The 19,543-nt window shown below is 41.0% G+C and overlaps 2 protein-coding genes across 4 annotated transcripts; one reads left to right on the top strand and one right to left on the bottom strand.

The window, feature by feature from the left end:
- Nucleotides 1-307: 307 nt before the first annotated feature.
- Nucleotides 308-10,191, bottom strand: GPANK1 (G-patch domain and ankyrin repeats 1). Of its 2 annotated transcripts, none has more exons than XM_039355359.1 (3): nt 10,009-10,191; nt 3,040-3,670; nt 308-1,238 (listed from the first exon to the last, which is right to left on the bottom strand). In XM_039355359.1, exons 2-3 carry the CDS (start codon nt 3,624-3,626, stop codon nt 776-778), a joined length of 1,050 nt encoding a protein of 349 aa, XP_039211293.1. In that variant the 5' UTR covers nt 3,627-3,670; nt 10,009-10,191; the 3' UTR covers nt 308-775. The 2 variants fall into 2 exon arrangements, with proteins under 2 accessions (XP_039211293.1, XP_039211294.1); XM_039355360.1 differs by lacking the exon at nt 10,009-10,191 and adding an exon at nt 9,355-9,893.
- CSNK2B (casein kinase 2 beta) lies at nt 5,113-17,942 on the top strand. 2 transcript variants are annotated; one of them, XM_039355362.1, is made up of 8 exons: nt 5,113-5,242; nt 7,218-7,311; nt 10,929-11,011; nt 11,480-11,582; nt 14,507-14,622; nt 15,096-15,171; nt 15,487-15,676; nt 17,258-17,942. In XM_039355362.1, the coding sequence occupies exons 2-8, from the start codon at nt 7,242-7,244 to the stop codon at nt 17,346-17,348; spliced, it is 729 nt and encodes a 242-aa protein (XP_039211296.1). In that variant the 5' UTR covers nt 5,113-5,242; nt 7,218-7,241; the 3' UTR covers nt 17,349-17,942. The 2 variants fall into 2 exon arrangements, with proteins under 2 accessions (XP_039211296.1, XP_039211297.1); XM_039355363.1 differs by lacking the exons at nt 5,113-5,242; nt 7,218-7,311 and adding an exon at nt 10,278-10,425.
- Nucleotides 17,943-19,543: the final 1,601 nt, after the last annotated feature.

The raw sequence follows: 19,543 nt of genomic DNA, 5'->3' as shown, positions 1-19,543 counted from the left end.
CCATTTATATTAATTAACAATATCATCTCAGTTTGAAATGATAAATTTCCAGATTCAGATTATTTTATACAGTCTGAAATACATAGAACTTAAAGGTCTTATCAAACAGTGTAAAAAACATTTCGATGTCTAGGACACATTTTATCGAACGGTATTGTATATATTATCTACTCTTCCAATTCTAAGTGGTTTATAACCTGAGTTCCAGGTTAAAAAAGGTATTTCCAAGTAGCTGAAATAACATGCAGTAGGTCAACCCACTTCTTCCCAATTGTACATTATTTTCCTCCCCAATTCCACAACATAGTTCAGCTTGTGAAGTTTATTATTTATTCATTTTTAAGGCATGTAAAGTATATGTTAAACTGTATGAAGTCAAAGAACCAGTAGTTTCTTCTTTCTTTCTCCTATAGATGTCTTCCCTGTTTCATTCTGTTCTCTGCGACATATTAGTCCAGTGCTTCTCAACCTTGGCAATTTTAAGATGCATGGACTTCAATACCCAGAATTCCCCAGCCAGCATGGGAATGCTGGGAGTTGAAGTCCACAACCTCACAGTTGCCACGATTGAGAAAGATTGAATAAGACTAAAAAGAGAACAAGGACTCAGTGGCTGGTCACACTACACATTCAATAACAAAGTGGCCAAGACTGTTACAGTACACAGAGCCAATGTTAATATATTCAATAAACCATGATTAAGCTACACTTTATTATGATGTATAACTCATAGCTGGATATGCGATTATTACGATCACCGCTTGTCCAAAACTATTCAAAGATCAAGGTTCATGTAGGTACGGAGGTTGCGTTCCCAAGCGGCAGCCTTGGCCTCCCTCCGGCGGGCCTCCCGTTTTCCCACGGTTGCTGCTCGTTCTTTTCTGGATTGCCGCTTCACAGGTTCCTCTACAGCACAACGGTCATTAGGTCTGAAGTGGGTAACCTTGGGTTTAAGGTTACTGCAGAAGCCGAGGCCTTTCTGATCTCTCTTGAGGACAGTCTTAATAGGGAACTTGCGACCAGCACCATTGGGCCCCAGTCCAGTTTCTTTATCCCAGCCACCTTTGACCATCAATTGGAAGCCCACATTATTCTCAGGGATGCAGTACCGGGTGGAGGGTAACGGGTCACGTCGATTGAAAAGGTGGGCCGTGGAACGCTGGTGGAGATCCACAGTGTCTTCGCTATAGTGTGCCTGGCATACTTCACAGTATCTTCTCTCAACTGGTAACTGTAAACTGCAGAAAGAAGGGAAATCATTGGAAACAAGGCAAACCGGCGTTTACACAAACTGAGTCAAGCTGAAAGATGGTAATGGGGGATCGAAGGAGGGCTGTAGTTTTTTTCTTGAGAAAAGTTCATCTCTTTTCTGAAATTCTATCTAAGAACAGCGTGAGAGGAGCATGGCAATCTTTTTCAAAATTAACTTTGCTTAGTCCAGAGGCCTCTGATATCCTACATTGGTAATAATTATACAGCACAATAAGATTCACCCTTCAAGAGGAGAGAGAAAAGAGTAAAGGAGGGGAGAAGGAGTAGGAAGGTTGGAGGAGAAGAGGAAAAGTGGGGAGAAAGGGGAGGAGAATGGTGAAGGAAAGAGAAGAGGAGAGGAAGAAGAGGGAAGTAGGGAAGAGAAGGAGAAAGAAGGTAGAGAAGAAGAGTGTGGATACAGTGAAAGGGGAAATGGGCGAGCAACACCAAAAGTTATGTGTATGTATTTATTTCATTTTATTAAAAATATCTTATATGTGAATGTAAAAAGAATGTATGTTAACATCTGTTAAATATCATGGTATATGTATGAGGGAGAGTTTGGAAAAATTAAAAAAAATAAGATTCACCCTTCAGAATTACTCCAGGGGAGAAATTAAATGCTACTTACTTTTATCTAGCCAAACACTGCCCCAAGTTCAGTAATAAAAAAATGTAATTAATCTTCATTGATATAGTAGATGCAGCTGACAGTTACAGGGAGGGCCATAAGGTCTTCTATCTGCTGCCACCCTGGAAAATCTATTTATATCTGGAATATTCAGCGATCGGTTTTCATGGTTCGGTAGCCTGAACCAGTTTAGAACAACCTTACACATATTTAGGGTGCTAAGATTTTCACTTACAAACTTGTAAATGTTACTGAATAGCGTTTCAGAAGGAAGCGATGGAAGAAACAGATTTTCTAAAGGTCTGGCTACAGTTGGACACTGGTTACAGGTAGTCCTCAACGTGTAACAGTTCATTTAGTGACTGTTCAAAGTTACAACACTGAAAAAAGTGACTTATGATCATTTTTCACTACTTACAACCATTACAGCATCCCTAGAGTCATGTGATCAAAATTCAGATAATTGACAACTGACTCATATTTATGATGGTTGCAATATCCTGGGGTCATGTGATACCTTTTGTGACTTTCTGACAAGCGAAGTCAATGGAGAAGCCAAATTCCACTTAACAACTGTGCTATTAATTTAACAACTACAATGATTTACCTAACAGCTGTGGCAAGAAATGTCAGAAAATGATGCAAAATTCACTTAACACCTTTCTCCCTTATCAACAGAAATTTTGCACTCAGTTGTGGTTGTAAGTCAAGGACTACCTGTATTTGAGTTATCTAAAACTATTTGCACTGTATTTGATCATTTTTCTTGTGGTATATTTTATTTATTTATTCATTTTATTTAAATTTTTTGGCCACCCAACTCCGGAGGACTCTGGGCAATGTACAAAATATAAACAAACAAACAAATAAATAAAGCAAGAAACATTAAATCAACATAACATATTAAGGCCTGAAGAGCAGAAAAACTGTTCATGGCATAGAATGGATTTAATGGTATTGGCTTGTAGCCTGTAGCCATTAATGCAATAACTATAAATCAATATTAGGGCAAACTTTTAAAATTTTGACGATATTTGACTTGCTTTTGGCCTACATTATGTCAGTGAAATAATGCATAACAACATTCAGAAACCTATCCACTCAAAGCATTTTCTCCTAGAGGAAAATTGGATGAACTCAGAAACAGGAGAACTCACCTAGAGGATTCATTCTTCGCTTGAGGCCTTTTGCTCTCCCGAAGGATGCTGATCACCTCTTCATGTCCAGCTTCTTCAGCTAGATCCATAGCATCCCGGCCTTGTGAATCACAAATCCCCACCCAAGCAGCCTCACGATTCAAAAGATAATGTACCGCTTCCCCTTGTCCAGCATAGGCTGCACACATGATAGCTGTCCAATAAAACCCATCTTTATAATTCACATCACACCCTTCTTTCTCCACAAGCCTCTGGAGAGACTTCATGTTGCCATCTTGAGCAGCTTTCAAGAGCTGATTCCCTTTGTGGGTGTCGGTTTGTCCTGGGCAGTTTGGGATGCAAGGAGACACCTGCGCTGGCCGATGGAGCACATAAGTTACAGTTGGTTTCCTCTGTAACACTCTTTTAGAACTACTTGTAAGTGCCAGGCTCTCATAAAAGTTACGCACGGCTTCACCAGCTGCATTCTCTTCTTCCTGGTTGGTGAAGCAAGAACTTCTGTTTTTTTTCTGAATGTGTCCATCTCTCCAACGATCTGACTCCTCTTGGGCACGAGTGAAGGTGATCAGTTGTTCACCATGGTTCATACTGACGCAGAATTGTTCTGGCTGAAAAGCTGTAACTACACAAACTGTTGAAAGAAAAAAAACGAAGTATTTACATAAAAAGATCAATTATTTACTACAAACATGCATAATCCTTACGTTTTGCAGTAGTGCAGAATGTGGCATCAAGCACAGAAGCACATGAAGATTGTTCTTTCTTTCTCTAACTAAAAGTAAGACTCTAGCTATTGTGGTTAGCTGGATTCAGTGAGAATTCAAACCGAACATTTCTAGAGGTACTGCATAGGCATAGTTATAGTCAGTACATTTAATTTCTTTGATCCTTTTTGGGACTCCAAACAGATGCCATCCAGAAAAGGGTCCACAAACTACTCTAGAGGACTGGACATGGATGAAGTAAGTAAAGAAAACCCAGAAAAGAAAACAACCTAGTCTATCATTTTGCTATCCCTAACTTTGTTTTTATTGACCTGTTTTTCTCTTTTAAATCATGGGACTCAATATTATTATTAAAACTAATAATATCAAATGGGAGTCTATAATATTAATAATCATCATGTGTCTGAACTGCACCATTTTGTTGAAAGGCAGGAATCCCCAACCCCTAATCCATGGACCAGTACCGGGCCGTGGCATGCCAGCAACCGGGCCGCACAAGAAAGGAAAGCCCCATCCACAGGATGCAGACAGCACACAAAACCACGCACCCTCCAGTCCGTGGCAAAATCTCTATCCATGGAACCGGTCCCTGGTGCCCAAAAGGTTGGGGACTTCTGTCCTAAGGGATGTCAAATCTTGGCAATGTTAAGATTTGTGGACTTCAATTCCCAGAATTCCCCAGCCAGCCATGCTGGCTGGAGAATTTTGGGAGTTGAGATCCACAGGTTTTAAAAATTGGTGATGTTGACATCCCTGCCCTAGACTAGAGCAATCATTCTCAACCTTAACAACTTTAAGACAGGTGGACCAACTCTCAGAATTCTCCAGACATATCTTAAAAGCTGTCAAGGTTAAGAAACTCAAACCTAGAAGAGCAGAGTTGAAGGGATCTTTGAGGTTTTCTAGTCCAATCCCTTGATCAGGCCGGAAGCCCTGGCCTATAACAATACAAACGGAGAAAAATAATTGCAATTCCCCCTTAAATTGTAAAAGAACAATGGGTAATCTTTTCTACAATATGGAATGGCAGCCCTTTTCTTGCACAGCAGGAAGTGTTAACCACAGTTATGAAAAGTGGAAGAATCCTACGAATTCCACATTATCCCTGACAGCGGATCTGACAAATTTTATTGGAGAAAAAAAAAAGGTCTCTCTTAACGCTGAAGTTTACCCTTGCGTGTCACTTTAAATTTCTATCTCTCGGAATTCACGTTTAGACTTCAGAGCAGCACGCGACCTTCAGAGGATTTTTCAAACGGAAGCGCCCGATTCGGTCGCCTGGCAACGGGCAGGAACGCTACGCAGGCGCGGCGGAGGTTCAAGTTTCCACGGAAGCTCGACTTGCCCTCCAGCGCTCTTTGAACGGGGTGGGTGGATTAAAAGCACAAAATAGTATAAAGAGTACGAATGTAAAGGGAGCCTTCCACATAGCAAGGGAAGGAGCTTGAATTGACGGATCCTTAGACGCCGTTGATGCTGTAAGTCATGCGCAGACATCACGCGTGCTTTTCTTCATGCGCATGCTCACTTTTGCCTACTTTTTCCCGCTTTTTTCATTTTATTCTTTGAAGGTTTATTTATTCTGAGTCGTACTGCTCGGCCCAGTTTTCCAATACTATGCCTTCTTTTCAAGCATCGCTTTTCTTAATTGAGATTTTAAGAGAGCAATCACTCTAAAAAGTCGACCCTGGGCCACCTTTCACTTGTAAGAGAATAGATTACCAAATGTTTTAAAGATTATCGTCTGCATCACTCCTCAGGTGCTTCATAACACATTTTCTGGGAAAAAAATAAAGAAAAAAAAACAGAAAAAGGGGGGAATCTGATAAAGATTCATGAGGATTTTAAAAAACGTTTATGTTTATAGCTTTGGTTTACAAAGGAAAATTCAAGAGCAAAAGCCCCCCAAATAAATAACAATAAATTAAAGTGACATCTTTCTGAAATAGAGCTGGAAGGGACCTTGAAGGTCTTCTAGTCCAGCCCCCCTGCTCAAGCAGGAGAACCTATACCATCTCAGACAAGCAATAATAATAATAAAGTTGGAAGGGACCTTGGAGATCATCTAGTCCAACCCCCTGCTCAGGCAGGAAACCCTATACCATTTCAGACAAATGGCTGTCCAATCTCTTCTTAAAGACTTCCAGTGTTGGAGCATTCACAGCTTCTGGAGGCAGGTTGTTCCACTGGTTAATTGTTCTAACTGTCAGGAAATTTCTCTTTAGTTTCTCCTTAGTGACTGTCTAGTCTCTTTTTAAAAACCTCCAGCCCACAATTTCTAAAGGCAAGCTGTTCCACTGGTTAATTGTCCTCGCTGTTAAGAAGTTTCTCCTTAATTCCAGGTTGCTTCTCTCTTCGATCAGTTTCCACCCGCTGTTTCTTGTCCTGCCCTCTGGTGCTTTGGAGAATAGTTTGATGCCCTCTTCTTTATGGCAGCCCCTCAAATACTGGAAGACTGCTATCATGTCACCCGTTTCTTCTTTTCTTTAGACTAGCCAAATCCAAGTCTTGCAGTTGTTCTTCATATGTTTTAGTCTCCAGGCCTTTGATCATTTTAGTTGCTCTTCTCTGAACTTTTTCCAAGGTCTCAACATTTTTTTGTAGTATGGTGAACTGGGGTTTTATAGTACTGGGCCTAAGACGGAGCCTTGTGGTACCCCACTGCTTACTTCTCTTCATGTGGATGTAGTACTATTGAGGAGTACTCGTTGAATACAGTTTGTCAGCCAGCTACACATCTATCTGGTGATGATGTTCTCTAGCTCACCTTTTTCTAGCTTACTAAGCAGCAGGTTATGCTCTACTTTGTCGAATGCCTTACTGAAATCTAAGTGTTCTATTGTCCACAGCATTTCGCTGGTCTACTAATTTAGTCACTTTATCAAAGAATGAGATAAGATTGGTTTGACATGATCCGCTGTTAACAAACCCATGCTGGCTACTAGTTATAACTTTGTTTGCTTCTAGTTGTTCGCAAGTCTGTTTTTTGATTATCTTTTCCAGGATCTTCCCAGGTATTGATGTTAGATTGATTGGTCTGTAGTTTTCTGGGTCTGTTTTTTTCCCTTTCTTGAAGATGGGAACCACATCAGCCCTTTTCCAATCCTCAGGTACTTCCCCAGTGCTCCAGAGGAAATAAAGGGTTGTTCTATATAATAATAAAAGACATATGGCCACTGTAGCCACAAGCCACAATTGATTACTAATTTTTTGAATCTTTAATTTTAAAAAAAAACCCTCTCAAAAACTAAAATTTTGAGCAGAGTACTACAATTTTTAATTGCCTGATTTTCAGGATGAGACGTCCAAGCAACGTGCAATATAAGCTTGCACGTCTAGAATCCATCTCAGCAGTTGGTGGTTAAAAATGTCCCAAACATTACTTATATGTGATAATTGTACCTTACTGTACATATTGATGATAGATCTTTTTCCCGATTTTCCATCAAACAGGCATGGCTAATTAATACCGAAAACATGACAGCCATTTTGAGAACTACTACTGCAGATAGGATGAGCCGGCGAAGCAGCACCAGCATCCGTGATGGTAACTTATTGGGGAAGGGAAGTCAGCACTGATTTGGGGGAAATGGATTTGCTTCCTTCCTATATAGTCTTTGGATTAAAAGTGGGACAACTCTGATTTTTGTTATCCCTCTTAGCTACTGTATTCTAATAATAATGGTTTGTGATTTCAATAAAGGAGAATATTTGTAGCTCAGGGTTGAAATGAGGGGTCCTTGGTGCTCTCTGAGCTTGTTTTCTTGCAGACATTTCATTACCTAAACTAGGTAACTTCATCAGGGCTAGTCAGTTGGCTATCTGTTTACATCAGGGGTGTCAAACTTCTGGCCCGCGGACCGGATGCGTCATGCAGAAGCTGCGCCCACCCCAACTTCGGCAAGGGGAAAAAAGTCACGATATATCACGACATGTTGCGTGATATGGTGAGTTTGACACCCCTGATTTACATTATATTATATTCTAGAATTTAAATAACAGTAATCTGCACTCCTTACCAGCACTGATGATGTTACCTAGTTTGGATAATGATATGCCTGCACAAAAAAAACAAGCTCAGATTCATGATTTGCTTAATTTGCACTGTAGGGGAGGGAGCTTTGGATTTAATTCAAGGCGCCCCATAATTAAAGGACTACTCATTCAAGCATGATATCTTTTTATGGACCATTTCTGTTTTGGTCCACATAGATATAACGTTGATGATAGAATCATGATGAAGAAGGAATGGGCAAAGAAGTGAAAATAAGCTGCAAGGGGAACTAGCACTGCAATATTTGATTTTGCTTTGTAAAATAGTGTTAATTCTTCAAAAGCTAACTATTTTGAAAACAGCACATCCTGTCTTGCATCTCTATCTCATTCCATTTTTTCTGTCACATTTTTGGAACTAGGCAATACAGGTAGTCTCCGATTTACAACTTTTCATTTAGTCATTTAGTCACAACAGCACTAAAAATGTGACTTATGGTCATTTTTCACACTCACAGCTGTTGGCATTATCCCCACGGTCACGTGACCAAAATTCAGACACTTGGCAACAGGTTCATATTTAAGACAGTTGCAGTGTCTCAGGGTCATGCAATTCCCTTTTGTGACTTTCTGACAAAATTAATTGGGAAGCCAGATTCACTTAACAACCTTGTTACTAATTTAAGAACTGCAGTGATTCACTTAACAACTGTGGCAAGAAAGGGGGTAAAATGGGGCAGATCTCACTTAACTGTTTCACTTATCAACAGAAATGTTAGACTTAATTGTAGTCGTAAGTCGTGGTTTACCTGTATCCCACATCCAGTGCTATTTACTGCTTTCACTAATCTTGATATAACACCAAAGTATTATAAGGTACCCCCTTTTTTGGTCCATTGTGTAATATGGTGGGTAGTGGGAGGAGTATTCAATTGTATTTGGCTACCATTGTGCACCCATCACCCCACAAGTCCTGCTATACTGCATCAAGATAGTGAGGTGAGGCTGGGAGAGTTGAGCGAAGAGTGCCAGGAGCCTAAGCCAGAATATAACATCCCAGCAGGATTACCAGCAGTGTCAAGCTGATCCCTGTTGACCAGTTAAAGCAGCCAGGCACTTATATTCAAAAGAAGTGATATAAGGAGATCCTGTAAGGCAGATGAACTATTTAGTGGCAACCAAAATAACATCTCTGTACATGAAAATCACCAAATGGGACACAGATAGTCCTTGACCTTCAACCATTCATTTAATGACCAAAGTTACAACAGCACTGGAAAAAGTCACATGACCAGTTTTCACACTTGTGACCACTGCTACATCCCCATGATCACATGATCAAAATTCAGATGCCTGGCAACTAACTCATCTTTATGACAATTGCAATATTCCCAGCCAGGATCCCTTTTTGCAACCCGACAAGCAAAGTCAATGGGCAAGCCAGATTCTCGTAACAACTGTGTGACCATCTTAACAGCTGCAATGATTCACTTAGCAACTGTGTCAAGAAAGATTGTAAAATGAGACAATATTTCTTAATGTCTTACTTAGCAACGGAATTTCTGGACTCAATTGTGGTCATTAAGTCAAGGATTACCTGAAACAGATTGACTCTATTATTACAGTATACAAGGGCTCCGTTCTAACACCGAAGACTTGGCCAGGGGTGACTGTGAAACAGGTCATGAACTGCTCCTATGCAAGTACCAAGTGAAGCTGAATCAGCAGAAGAAAGCCAAGTTTCCATGATCTTGAGCATACGGCTACCATTTTCAAGAAGAACATCAGGAATCATTTTGAGGTCCTGAGCCTACTGATAGGGAACTAAAAGAACCGAGGAATGAAATCAAAGTTATTAAGGAGGAATGTGAAAAGGGACTGCCAAAGATCAAGAATTAGGGAAAGAAACCCAAAACACACACAACTACCAGCCTTAAGCAATGACAGGGAAGACACTAAAATGAAACATTCTGTTTACGTCCGTGTGCATCAGCAAGAAAAGGGATCAGGGGGAAAAAAACTGTTGGCAAGAAAGGAAACGGCAAAGCCTCTGTACTTCTGGCGCCCTTTCGCCCTACTATTTGTAAAAGGGTTGAAAAAATACACTGAATTGTACTTTCGAACCGATGTCCAATTCGAATCGCTTCCTTGCTCGTGAGTGATAATCCAGCCTGAAGATCTAAGCCATCCCCTCTTCCCGTGTTAATCTGATCACGATTCCTGAAACAGGAAGAGAAAGAGGCATACTTACCTTCCCAAGGGAGCTTCGATCAAATATTCATTATTTTTCTGCAAGTCCTGGTGTTCGTTGTCCCTTAAAAATATAGCATTATTTGTCCTGCATTCAGTTCGTCGCGCCGAGCGATTTTTGGGAAAGCTACTTGCTTTACAAATGGTTCTTCTGAAAACAGCTGCGATTGAAAGGAAGTTAGGACTAGCTCTCCCCCCCCCCCCGCATCGTCCATTTCCTTCTCTGTTGCACTCTGGGACTAGTAGTTTCCCGTTTCCTGCTTGTCCATTTTCTCCTTATTCTGAAGTACTGCAATCCCGTGATGCCGTTTCATCGGCGAATGTAGCGCGTGCGCCGTTGAAGCTGACAGAGGCCTTAGCGGTCCAAGGCTTGATTGTGCTCCGCGTCCCTCTCCTTGAGGCAGTTGTGCCTTTTGGGGTGAGTTATTGGGCTGTAGATTTAGAGAGTTATTGGCCAAAAACATAATGGGAAGGAATGGTCAGGTAATGGAGCTCTCCAGTGAATATTCGGGGAAGAGCGGAGGTGGAGGCGAGGGTGGCAGTGAAAATGTGTGCCGGGCGTTTAAAAAAAAAAAAGAAGAAGAAGGAAGGAAGAGTGTCGATTGCATGTTTCTTGCAAAATGGTGCGGTAAGGGAGATATTACTGCTGTGAAGAAAAAAAAAAGCATTTTTTAAGTGGTAAGTCGGAAGTGGGTATCTATTTGCAAAGAAACAGCTTATGGGATTCTTATGTAGCATTGGTTCCCATGCACAGATGCAAGACGGTAGTTTATCGGCCAGCGTAAAGTAGGGTTGGGGAACGTGAGCTGAAAATTTTATGTCTGTAGATTGTTTTGTGTAGAGAGTTTTTCCACAAAGAATGTTTTTTGGTGAGCCATCACTGTTAACACTGACGATGTTTCTGTTCCTCTCTTTCTCTAGAGGACGGGAAGATGAGTAGCTCTGAGGAGGTATCTTGGATTTCCTGGTTTTGTGGTTTGCGAGGCAATGAGTTCTTCTGTGAGGTGAGTTGGGAAGCCTTGTCCACTAAATGTTTATGCAGACGTTTTCAGTGGGGGCTGGAAATTAGGAGGGTCTCTTTTAAGAAAAGATTTGATTTGAACATCATATTGAGAGAGACGATAGAACAGTGGTTCTCAACCTGTGGGTCAGGACCCCATTTGGGGTCGAACGACCATTTCATGGGGGTCGCCAAACAAGGCTGTCCGCCATTTTTTCCCCCTTTTCTTTGGCCACGCCCCTGGCACCCAGTGATGTATAAGTGGTCGGGGGTCACCACAACATGGGGAACTGTATTATGGGGTTGCGGCATTAGAAAGGTTGAGAACCACTGCGATAGAAGATTTTAAATAAATAGGAGCTGCAGGCAATTTCAGAAATGTGTTACTTGGGTCGTAATGTACCTTGAGAAAGTAAAGTATAGGCACTTGAGAAGTCAAGGTCAATTGATCCTGGTTTCTATTTGTTTTCAGGTGGATGAAGACTACATCCAAGACAAGTTCAATTTAACTGGCCTCAATGAACAAGTTCCTCATTATCGCCAGGCTTTGGATATGATCCTCGATTTGGAACCAGGTGGGAAACGATCTAAATCTGTTTGTATGAGGGGTTACTTGACATTACAGGGACTTTTGAAAATATGATTAGTGGGCTGTAACCTCTTGACCTTGCTGTGCCTCGATGTTGGTATGCATGCTGGCAATGTGCACTTGGCAGGAATATAATAGCCATTATTCAGAAGACATTTTGGGGAAACTAATCAGGGCCCATTGGATATGCCACTGGGAACTTTTCATAGATATATAGCCAGGATCACAAACATGACTTGCTACAGGTTGATCAAATGGGAAGCTTTTACTAACCAAGGTAGAAAATGTTGGGATTCATAATCTTCAGGCATCTTTTTTCTTCTTTCCAGTTTTTCAAAACAGACTTACCACAAGTGAGTCCAAAATTTCCATTGATAAGCAAGGCAGTTAAATGGGTTGTGCCCATTTTACAACCTTTTTGCCACAGTTGTTCTAGTTAAGCAAATCACGCGGTCATTAAGCAAATCTGGCTTCCCCCATTGGCTTTCCTAGTTGGAAGCCAGCTGGGAAGGTTACAAATAGTAATTACGTGTGCAACTGTCGTAAATACATGCCAATTGCCAGTCACCTGAATTTTGATCACTTGACCATGGGGATGCTACAGCAGTCATGAGTGTGAAAACTGGTTATATGTCACTTTTTTCAGTGCCGTTGTAATTTTGAACAGTCACTAAACAAATAGTTGTAGGTTGAGGACTACCTGTACAACAGATGGAATTCTCTCTTGTTTGACAATTTATCACCAGAATCACTCTCTAAAAACAAAATAGAATGGGTCCATATTTGGTGTATGGGGTCCAGGGCAGAAAGCCAACAAAAGGAGATTGAAAATGGGCTGGATCCAATGTAAGGTTTTGGAGGAAAGTATTCCTCCAATTTTGGAAGATGTAGTTGGGCAGCAGCATGGAATGCTGTTGACTGCTCCCTTCTAGGCCTCCATCTTTTCTTCCTCCCAGTCACGTGACTGACAACAGAGCATTTGTAGCCTGGGCCGCCATGTCACAATGGACATGCACAGAGGCAGTAGGCAGAGAAAGCAGAAAACTGCAATCACAAATTACTTCCTAACAGAAAAAAATACAGACTCCATCTATGGCAGGGGTGTCAAACTCAATTTCATTGAGGGCCGCATCAGCATTGCGGTTGCCCTCGGGGAGGGACGGTGGTGTGGCCGGAGGGGGGCGGCCTACTGGGTGGGCGTGGATGGAGTGGGTGTGGCCTACTGGGTGGGCATGACCAGCTCTACATTGTTCGCGTCAAGGGGGCCTGGGCAGGAGTGGGACAGATCTGAGGGTCTCTGGCAGAAGGAGGTGGGACCAGGGCAAGTGCCAAGGCGTGGTCCACTTGAGGAGCCTCACCGTTCCTCTCAGGCCACGGGGGGGAGGGGTCTGGATGGTGGTGCGGGCTGCCCGGAGCCCTGGGCATCAGAGGTCAAATGCCCAGCCTGGCCCTCGAGCACCTGCGGCACCAAGCCCAGCCCCACTTCCCCAGGAGGCGCACAGCTGCACTTACCTACTCCTCAAGGCGGCTGCTGCTGCTGTGCTTGCTCTCCTTAGCCAGGTTGCTCATGATGGGTACCAGGGCAAAGTCAGAGGGAGGCCCATTCCATCTCCATGGGAGGAGACCCGGCTTTGTATCCAAAGCTTCCTTAGCCATAGGATGGGAGACCCCAAGATAGGCCAGGAGGAAGGGGCAAGGGGATGGTGAAAGGGCAGCAGGACCGGACTAAGGCAGGACTTTCCTCAGACCCTCCCTCTCCTTTCCTTCTTTCCTTTCTTCCTTCCTAAGTACAGAGTGGTGGGAAAATATTTGATATGAAGGAGAAAGAAAAACAGACAAGAAACACAGCCAGGGCCAAGGTAGCGGGGGCCGTTCTCTCACTGTTTCCAGGATGGCTTTGCGGGCTACATGAAACTACTTCGCAGGCCGCATCCGGCCCCCTGGCCTTGTGTTTGACATGTTTGGTCTATGGCAACAGCTAGTAAAGAGTTTGGAAAGAATTCCAGGAACCACACTTTGCATACTTTTTCCTATTTCATGTCATAAGAATAGAAGCCCCGGGTTATACAGTATGCTATTATGAATCACCCTGTGTTCAACTGTCTTCATAAATGTTAATACTCTAAGGACCTGGTAATCTGAAATGAATCCTGCTTCAGCACCCAAAAGCAGGATTTTTAATTATTTAATTTTCCCGTTTTCTATTAACATTCTGCAGGGCACTAAAAATGTCAAATACTGTCTCTTGTTTTCCTCTCTGTTTTGTGCCTTCAAGTTAGTCTTGATTCTTGGCAATTACACGGGCAAATTCTGACAGTTTACTTGGCAATGTTTCTGGTGTTGGTTTGCCATTGCCTTCTTTTTAGGGTTAAGAGAAAGGGCCTGGCCCTAAGTCCCCAAACACTTTTTGTATCTAAGGCAACACTAGAACTCACAGTCCCCTGGTTTTTAGCCTGGTGCCTTTAACCAGTAAACCAGTTCACCCTCTCTCTGATGTTAATATGTATAAAGATAAAAATTCTAAGGCTTGCTAAGAATAACTAACAATATACTGTAGAAAGAGTAGGAGAAATATACATTTAAAAATACATTGATTTGAAACATCTGAGAAATGACATAGACAGCTATCATGTTTGAGAAATAGATAACAGTAATTTAAAAGTTTCTGATCTTAATTTGTTAAAGTAAACCTGTCAAAATATTTTACCAGTTGTATTAAATTGGATTACAATTTAGCGTGGCAGGAGTAGTGAAAGACAAGATGGTTAAGAAAATACTGGATAAATAAATGAACAAAGTGAGATAACCATGTAGAATCAGTTAGTGCTTCCCAGGAGAGTACAACTTTCTTCCTCTTTGTCAATGTCACAGTGCATTACAGCAGAGCACTTCCTTCCCTTTCTCTTGCAGATGAAGAGCTGGAGGACAATCCTAACCAGAGTGACTTGATTGAACAGGCAGCTGAAATGCTCTATGGACTTATTCATGCCCGCTATATCCTCACAAACCGCGGTATTGCCCAGATGGTAATTATCCATGCTATTTAGTAAGCGGGTAGTCTATAATTTTTTTGTTTATGTTGCTGGACAAATATTCCCAATCAGAGTTTATAAAACCTAAAAGAGAGTAAATTTTAAACGTATCCTGCAGATTCATGTAGATCAGCGGTCCCCAATCTTTCCGGCTTTGGGGGGGGAGGAGAGGGGATGATTCTGCACGAGTGGTAGGTGAGCATGCGCATTCACACAGCTCCATTTGTGCAAGCAGTGGACATGCATGCCTGCCAGTCACATAAATGGAGACTTGCACACTTGAGCATGCTCACCCACCAGTTCCATGGCCCGGAGGTTGGGGACCCCTGATCTAGATGATTTACGTTAGTTGGCAAGTGCAGCTTCCTTAAAGATTTTCCTTAAAAATTTCTCTGTCCCGAGTCAGCAAATTAGTTCTTTACAGAAAGATTCTATTTTCTATACTTTTTCTCCTTCTCTATTTCTAGCTTGAGAAATACCAGCAGGGAGACTTTGGATACTGCCCTCGAGTTTATTGTGAGAATCAGCCTATGCTGCCCATTGGTGAGTATATTATGGAAGAAATGATTCAGAGCTAACGTAAGGGGTCTGTTTTATAGTAGGAGATGAAGAAAAAAAAATTAGACTACAGAATCAGGGTGAAATAGTAGACAGATTCAATCATAGGATGCTTTCGGTTCAGGCACTTTTATAACTAAATTCTTGAATCATCTGTTTTGGAAACCTGCAAACTATAGATCTGGGGACTATTGATGGAAATCAGGTTGGTAAGTCTGTTCTGGAACCCATATCAAGTAACTTCTTTAAATGAATTTAATTTCTGAATTCTATCTTACTGTTGTTTGTCTTCATTGTTAGGTTTGTCTGATATCCCAGGGGAAGCTATGGTCAAACTGTACTGCCCCAAGTGTATGGATGTCTATACTCCCAAATCTTCCCGCCATCATCACACAGATGGTGCGTATTTTGGAACTGGTTTTCCTCACATGTTGTTCATGGTGCATCCTGAATATCGGCCGAAGCGACCAGCCAATCAGTTTGTGCCCAGGTAAGGCCCCATCAAATGTGTAATAGAGTATATTGAATAAAAGTTTGGTATCCCTAATGTTATTGCTGCCACCCAAAGAAGAAAGGATATAATAGTTCCCTAAATGAAGAATCATTACATTATTAAGGATAGAGTTGCACTAGAGACTTCTCAGACAAGTGGAAATCTCTGTGCTGCTGAAAAGACTTGAAAACAGATCTATTTTTGTGTTGTCAGGGCTACTTGCCTCTGTTGTCAGAGCTCATAAATTCTCATTTCATTACTAGCTAGAGCCTGTTATGTTATTGTTATGGTCTCCAGAGATTCGGTGAATGTTGAAACATAGCAATGTTAAGCAATACCAACAGGCTCTCTATAAGGGCTGGCTATGCTGCTTCCCAATACTTCGCTCCAGAAGAGGTGCAATTCAGATCACTGCTAAGTGTGACGAAACAGTAGAATGGAAGTAAAGAGTTAATAGGATGCTTCCCTATAAAGAAGGCAGGCAGGTAGGCCAGAAGCTAAGAGAATAGACAGCTAGGGAGTGTAAGAGAAACAGTCGACTATGATAGGTTAAAACAGTGGTTCTCAACCTATGGGTCGGGACCCCATTTGGGGTCGAACGACCATTTCATGGGGGTCGCCAAACAATGCAGTCTGCCATTTTTTTTCCCTCTTTTCCTTAGCCGTGCCACTCCCTTTTATTCTATTGGCTTTTGAAACCAATAGAATAGACTCTCTTGAATAGAGTATAATTCTATTGGCTTTCAAAAGCCAAAAGGAATTGTCCAGGCTGTCTCTGCCCTGCTGAGCCCACCAAAAATCCCATTCTGCCGACGGTGCTGCACCAGTTGAGTAGTCCTCGACTTACGACCCGTTGAGTAGTCCTCGACTTACGACCAGTTGGGGGTCGCGGCATTAAAAAGGTTGCGAACCACTGAGTTAAAAGCAAAGAAATGGAAAGAAGCAGTATATATAAAACAGGCAGATACTGATAGTTCTTGTGACAGTTTAAACAATTATTATATAATGAACATATATTCTATAATATACAGAATAGTGTGTTTTATTAGATCAAATTTTAACTGCTTATAAAAAACTAATCCTCTGAATAAATATAACATAATAACAACTCTCCTCCTACTCCAAACCCAGTTTGAGATACTATGCTGCCAGAAAAAGAGAAGAATCTCACTATCATTATGGGGAAGGTTTTAAAGTATATATTTTTTTCCTCAAAACAAAGTCACAAAGTACATCTGAGAATGTTGCTTTTTGAGAAGTGTAATAAGACTTTATCCAGAGAAAATATTTTATTTTCTTCTAAACCACATGTGCTTTTCCTATCCTTAGGAAGTTAAGTAACTTAAGCTAAAATTATTTTCCTGAGGCTTTTAGATATAACATTGAGTCGATTCCCACTCCTATCAAATTTCACAGTTAAAAAAAAATTCTAAGATTCCTTATTTGAACCAAATATTTAGACTGAAATCTAACAAAGTCTATATATACCTTAACTGAAAATATATGTTGGTTATTTGGGAAAGACTTTTAAATCTTCCATCCCATCCTACTTTATTTTAACTCCTTTATTTCTTTCAGACTTTATGGATTCAAGATTCATCCTATGGCTTATCAGCTGCAGCTTCAGGCCGCCAGCAATTTCAAGAGCCCGGTCAAAACTATCCGTTGATCTTCTTTATCCAGGTGCCCAGGATCCTTCCCTGAAAACTTACTTTACTCCATTCAGGGCTGCTCATACTTTGATTTTTGGTGAAGTCCCCTATGGACTGTTTGTCACGTTCAGCCTGATTTTTAGTCTCATTTCTGGTGCGTGGTTAAAATGAATAATAAAACAATTTCTGTTAATTCCCAGAAACACAGACTGTGACAGATACATTCAGTAGTCAACTTGAATGTCATGATTTTGTGGGGCTTTTTTTTTTTCTTTTTTAGGAATAAAAAAATAAAAAATGTAAAAGGTTAGAATTAAGGGTTGTTTTTTTTTTGTCCAAGGGAAAGGATTAAATTGTGGCAAGGAATGCTATAGAAAAAAGTAAAGAATCAAAAAAATATATATATGATTATACTAGAAATACAAATCTGAAAGCACTGAATTAGTTTGGTAGAATCTCAGGTTCTAAATTGTAAATGTAATATAACCTACCACTCATGCATTTTTATTTCACAATAATCGTCCACTTGAGTATTTTTATAAGCGAGTGAAGGAAGATGAACTCTTTGCATAAATAGACTTTTAAATAAATAAATAATTTTGATCGAGTTAGAAATACATTCAAATAACTTTATTGTTGTCATTAAGCAGCAGAAAGGAGTGTTAGTGGATCATGTGATTAGGATGCTGGGTTGGAGGTTAGCAGGCCCATGTTCGCAACCTGAGTGCTGCTGTGTGGCAAGGTGAGCTCCCGTCATTCGCTCCAGCTCCTTGACAGGGACATGAAAGAAGCACCGCCCCCAGGGATGATGTCACCGGCTAATCCTTCCACCCCAGAAGCGCCTTGAACTCTGACATGAATGGGACAGGAGGACCAGAAGAAACAGTTATATAAGATTTAACTTGGAAAGGAAAGATCAAAGTAACAAGAAGTTCTGCATTCTGGGCACTCTGTGAATTGCCATGAGGGAAAGGTGAATTAGACATATTTAGTGAGAGAGTATTTCTAGCAGAGCGCATCATCATTCATATGCCCAACCTATTTGACGTGTGAGCTGCTGTTATATTAAAGAGAAGCTAGATTTCCTGTCAAATTATTAAATGTTTAATTGTACATCCCTCTAAGTTACTATTCTTCACTAACTTATCCTGGGAAGCACTATGCTTTAAACTACCTCTTCACACTTTATACAATAGGAAATTCAATGGCCTACAACGCTTTTGCTTTATCCATATTCTGCAATGGTGCTGTTGCCATCACATCTATTGTTGCTGACTGTGCTTTCCAGTCACGTTGCCCAAGTCACTTATGGTGACTCTGGGTGGCTTAGGGAAGTAAACTCTCAAATACAAAAAGCATCAAACTCTCATCTCTTTAGTGACAACCTTTTGCAGAAGGTAGGTATGTGTTTTAGCCAAGTGACTTCAATCAGGTACTAGGCCATTAGAATCTTTTTTTCTCCCCTCCAATTCCATAGAAATGTTACTTTTGGTAATTGCTATAATTGCTCTCCCTTTTTTCTTCCCCAGCTTTTCTCATATTTTCCCAAAGTGAGTGATATTGCCATGTAGGAAGATTTCAGGTTATCTTAATTCCCACAAACAAGGTTTATCAAGTAGGAGGCTAGGCTCCACCTCAAGACTGCAGAAAGAAGGAATAACTGGAAACTAGAGAGATGAAGGGTGCAGTAATTCATAGGGATAACATCTCAGTTTTTAATAAAATAAATACCTGCTAGAAGAAGGGCTGCAAATTCCTTTTATGATATTTTTGCTGATCAGCCTTCTTAGCTAAAATGAACTAAAATAATCCAACACACACCTTCCCTTCAGGAAATGCACCGATGCCACTGGATCATCAATCTAAGTGGTTCTGCAACACTGTTCATGCAATTCCAACTTTCTGGTATCTCTTTTCTTGTGCATTCTTGAGCTTTGTAAGGGTATCTCCCTTATCATAACCAGTAGAATTTGGTCTCAGATTTCACCAGGGATATTTTTAACTTATCCCAGGCCCCATCTCAAGGGTTAAACAGAATTCTAAATGTCTAAAGTCAGAATTTTTTCTTTCTCAAATATACAAATTTAATAAATTAGACAAATAAAGCTTTAAATACATCTAAATCATGAAGCTAAAAACTATTTCACATGTGTGAAGCTTGTATACTGGGGAGGAAGTGGTCTGCATTCATCTGAATAACAGAATTTTTGGA

The sequence above is a fragment of the Crotalus tigris genome, unplaced genomic scaffold, assembly GCF_016545835.1.
Source record: "Crotalus tigris isolate CLP2741 ecotype Arizona unplaced genomic scaffold, ASM1654583v1 scf7180000018682.9941245338:1185362, whole genome shotgun sequence".
NCBI lineage: Eukaryota > Metazoa > Chordata > Lepidosauria > Squamata > Viperidae > Crotalus > Crotalus tigris.
Note: the sequence above shows the minus strand (reverse complement) of the source record. Positions and strands in the feature narration are given on the sequence as shown.

Excerpts from the sequence above, each read along its gene's own strand:
- GPANK1 (XM_039355359.1), bottom strand. The coding sequence starts at position 3,626 with ATGAACCATGGTGAACAACTGATCACCTTCACTCGTGCCCAAGAGGAG. Across the intron at positions 1,239-3,039 it reads GCGAAGAATGAATCCTCTAG|TTTACAGTTACCAGTTGAGA; the intron begins GTGAGTTCTCCT and ends TTCTTTCTGCAG.
- CSNK2B (XM_039355362.1), top strand. The coding sequence starts at position 7,242 with ATGACAGCCATTTTGAGAACTACTACTGCAGATAGGATGAGCCGGCGA. Across the intron at positions 14,623-15,095 it reads ACCGCGGTATTGCCCAGATG|CTTGAGAAATACCAGCAGGG; the intron begins GTAATTATCCAT and ends CTCTATTTCTAG. Across the intron at positions 15,677-17,257 it reads GCCAATCAGTTTGTGCCCAG|ACTTTATGGATTCAAGATTC; the intron begins GTAAGGCCCCAT and ends TATTTCTTTCAG.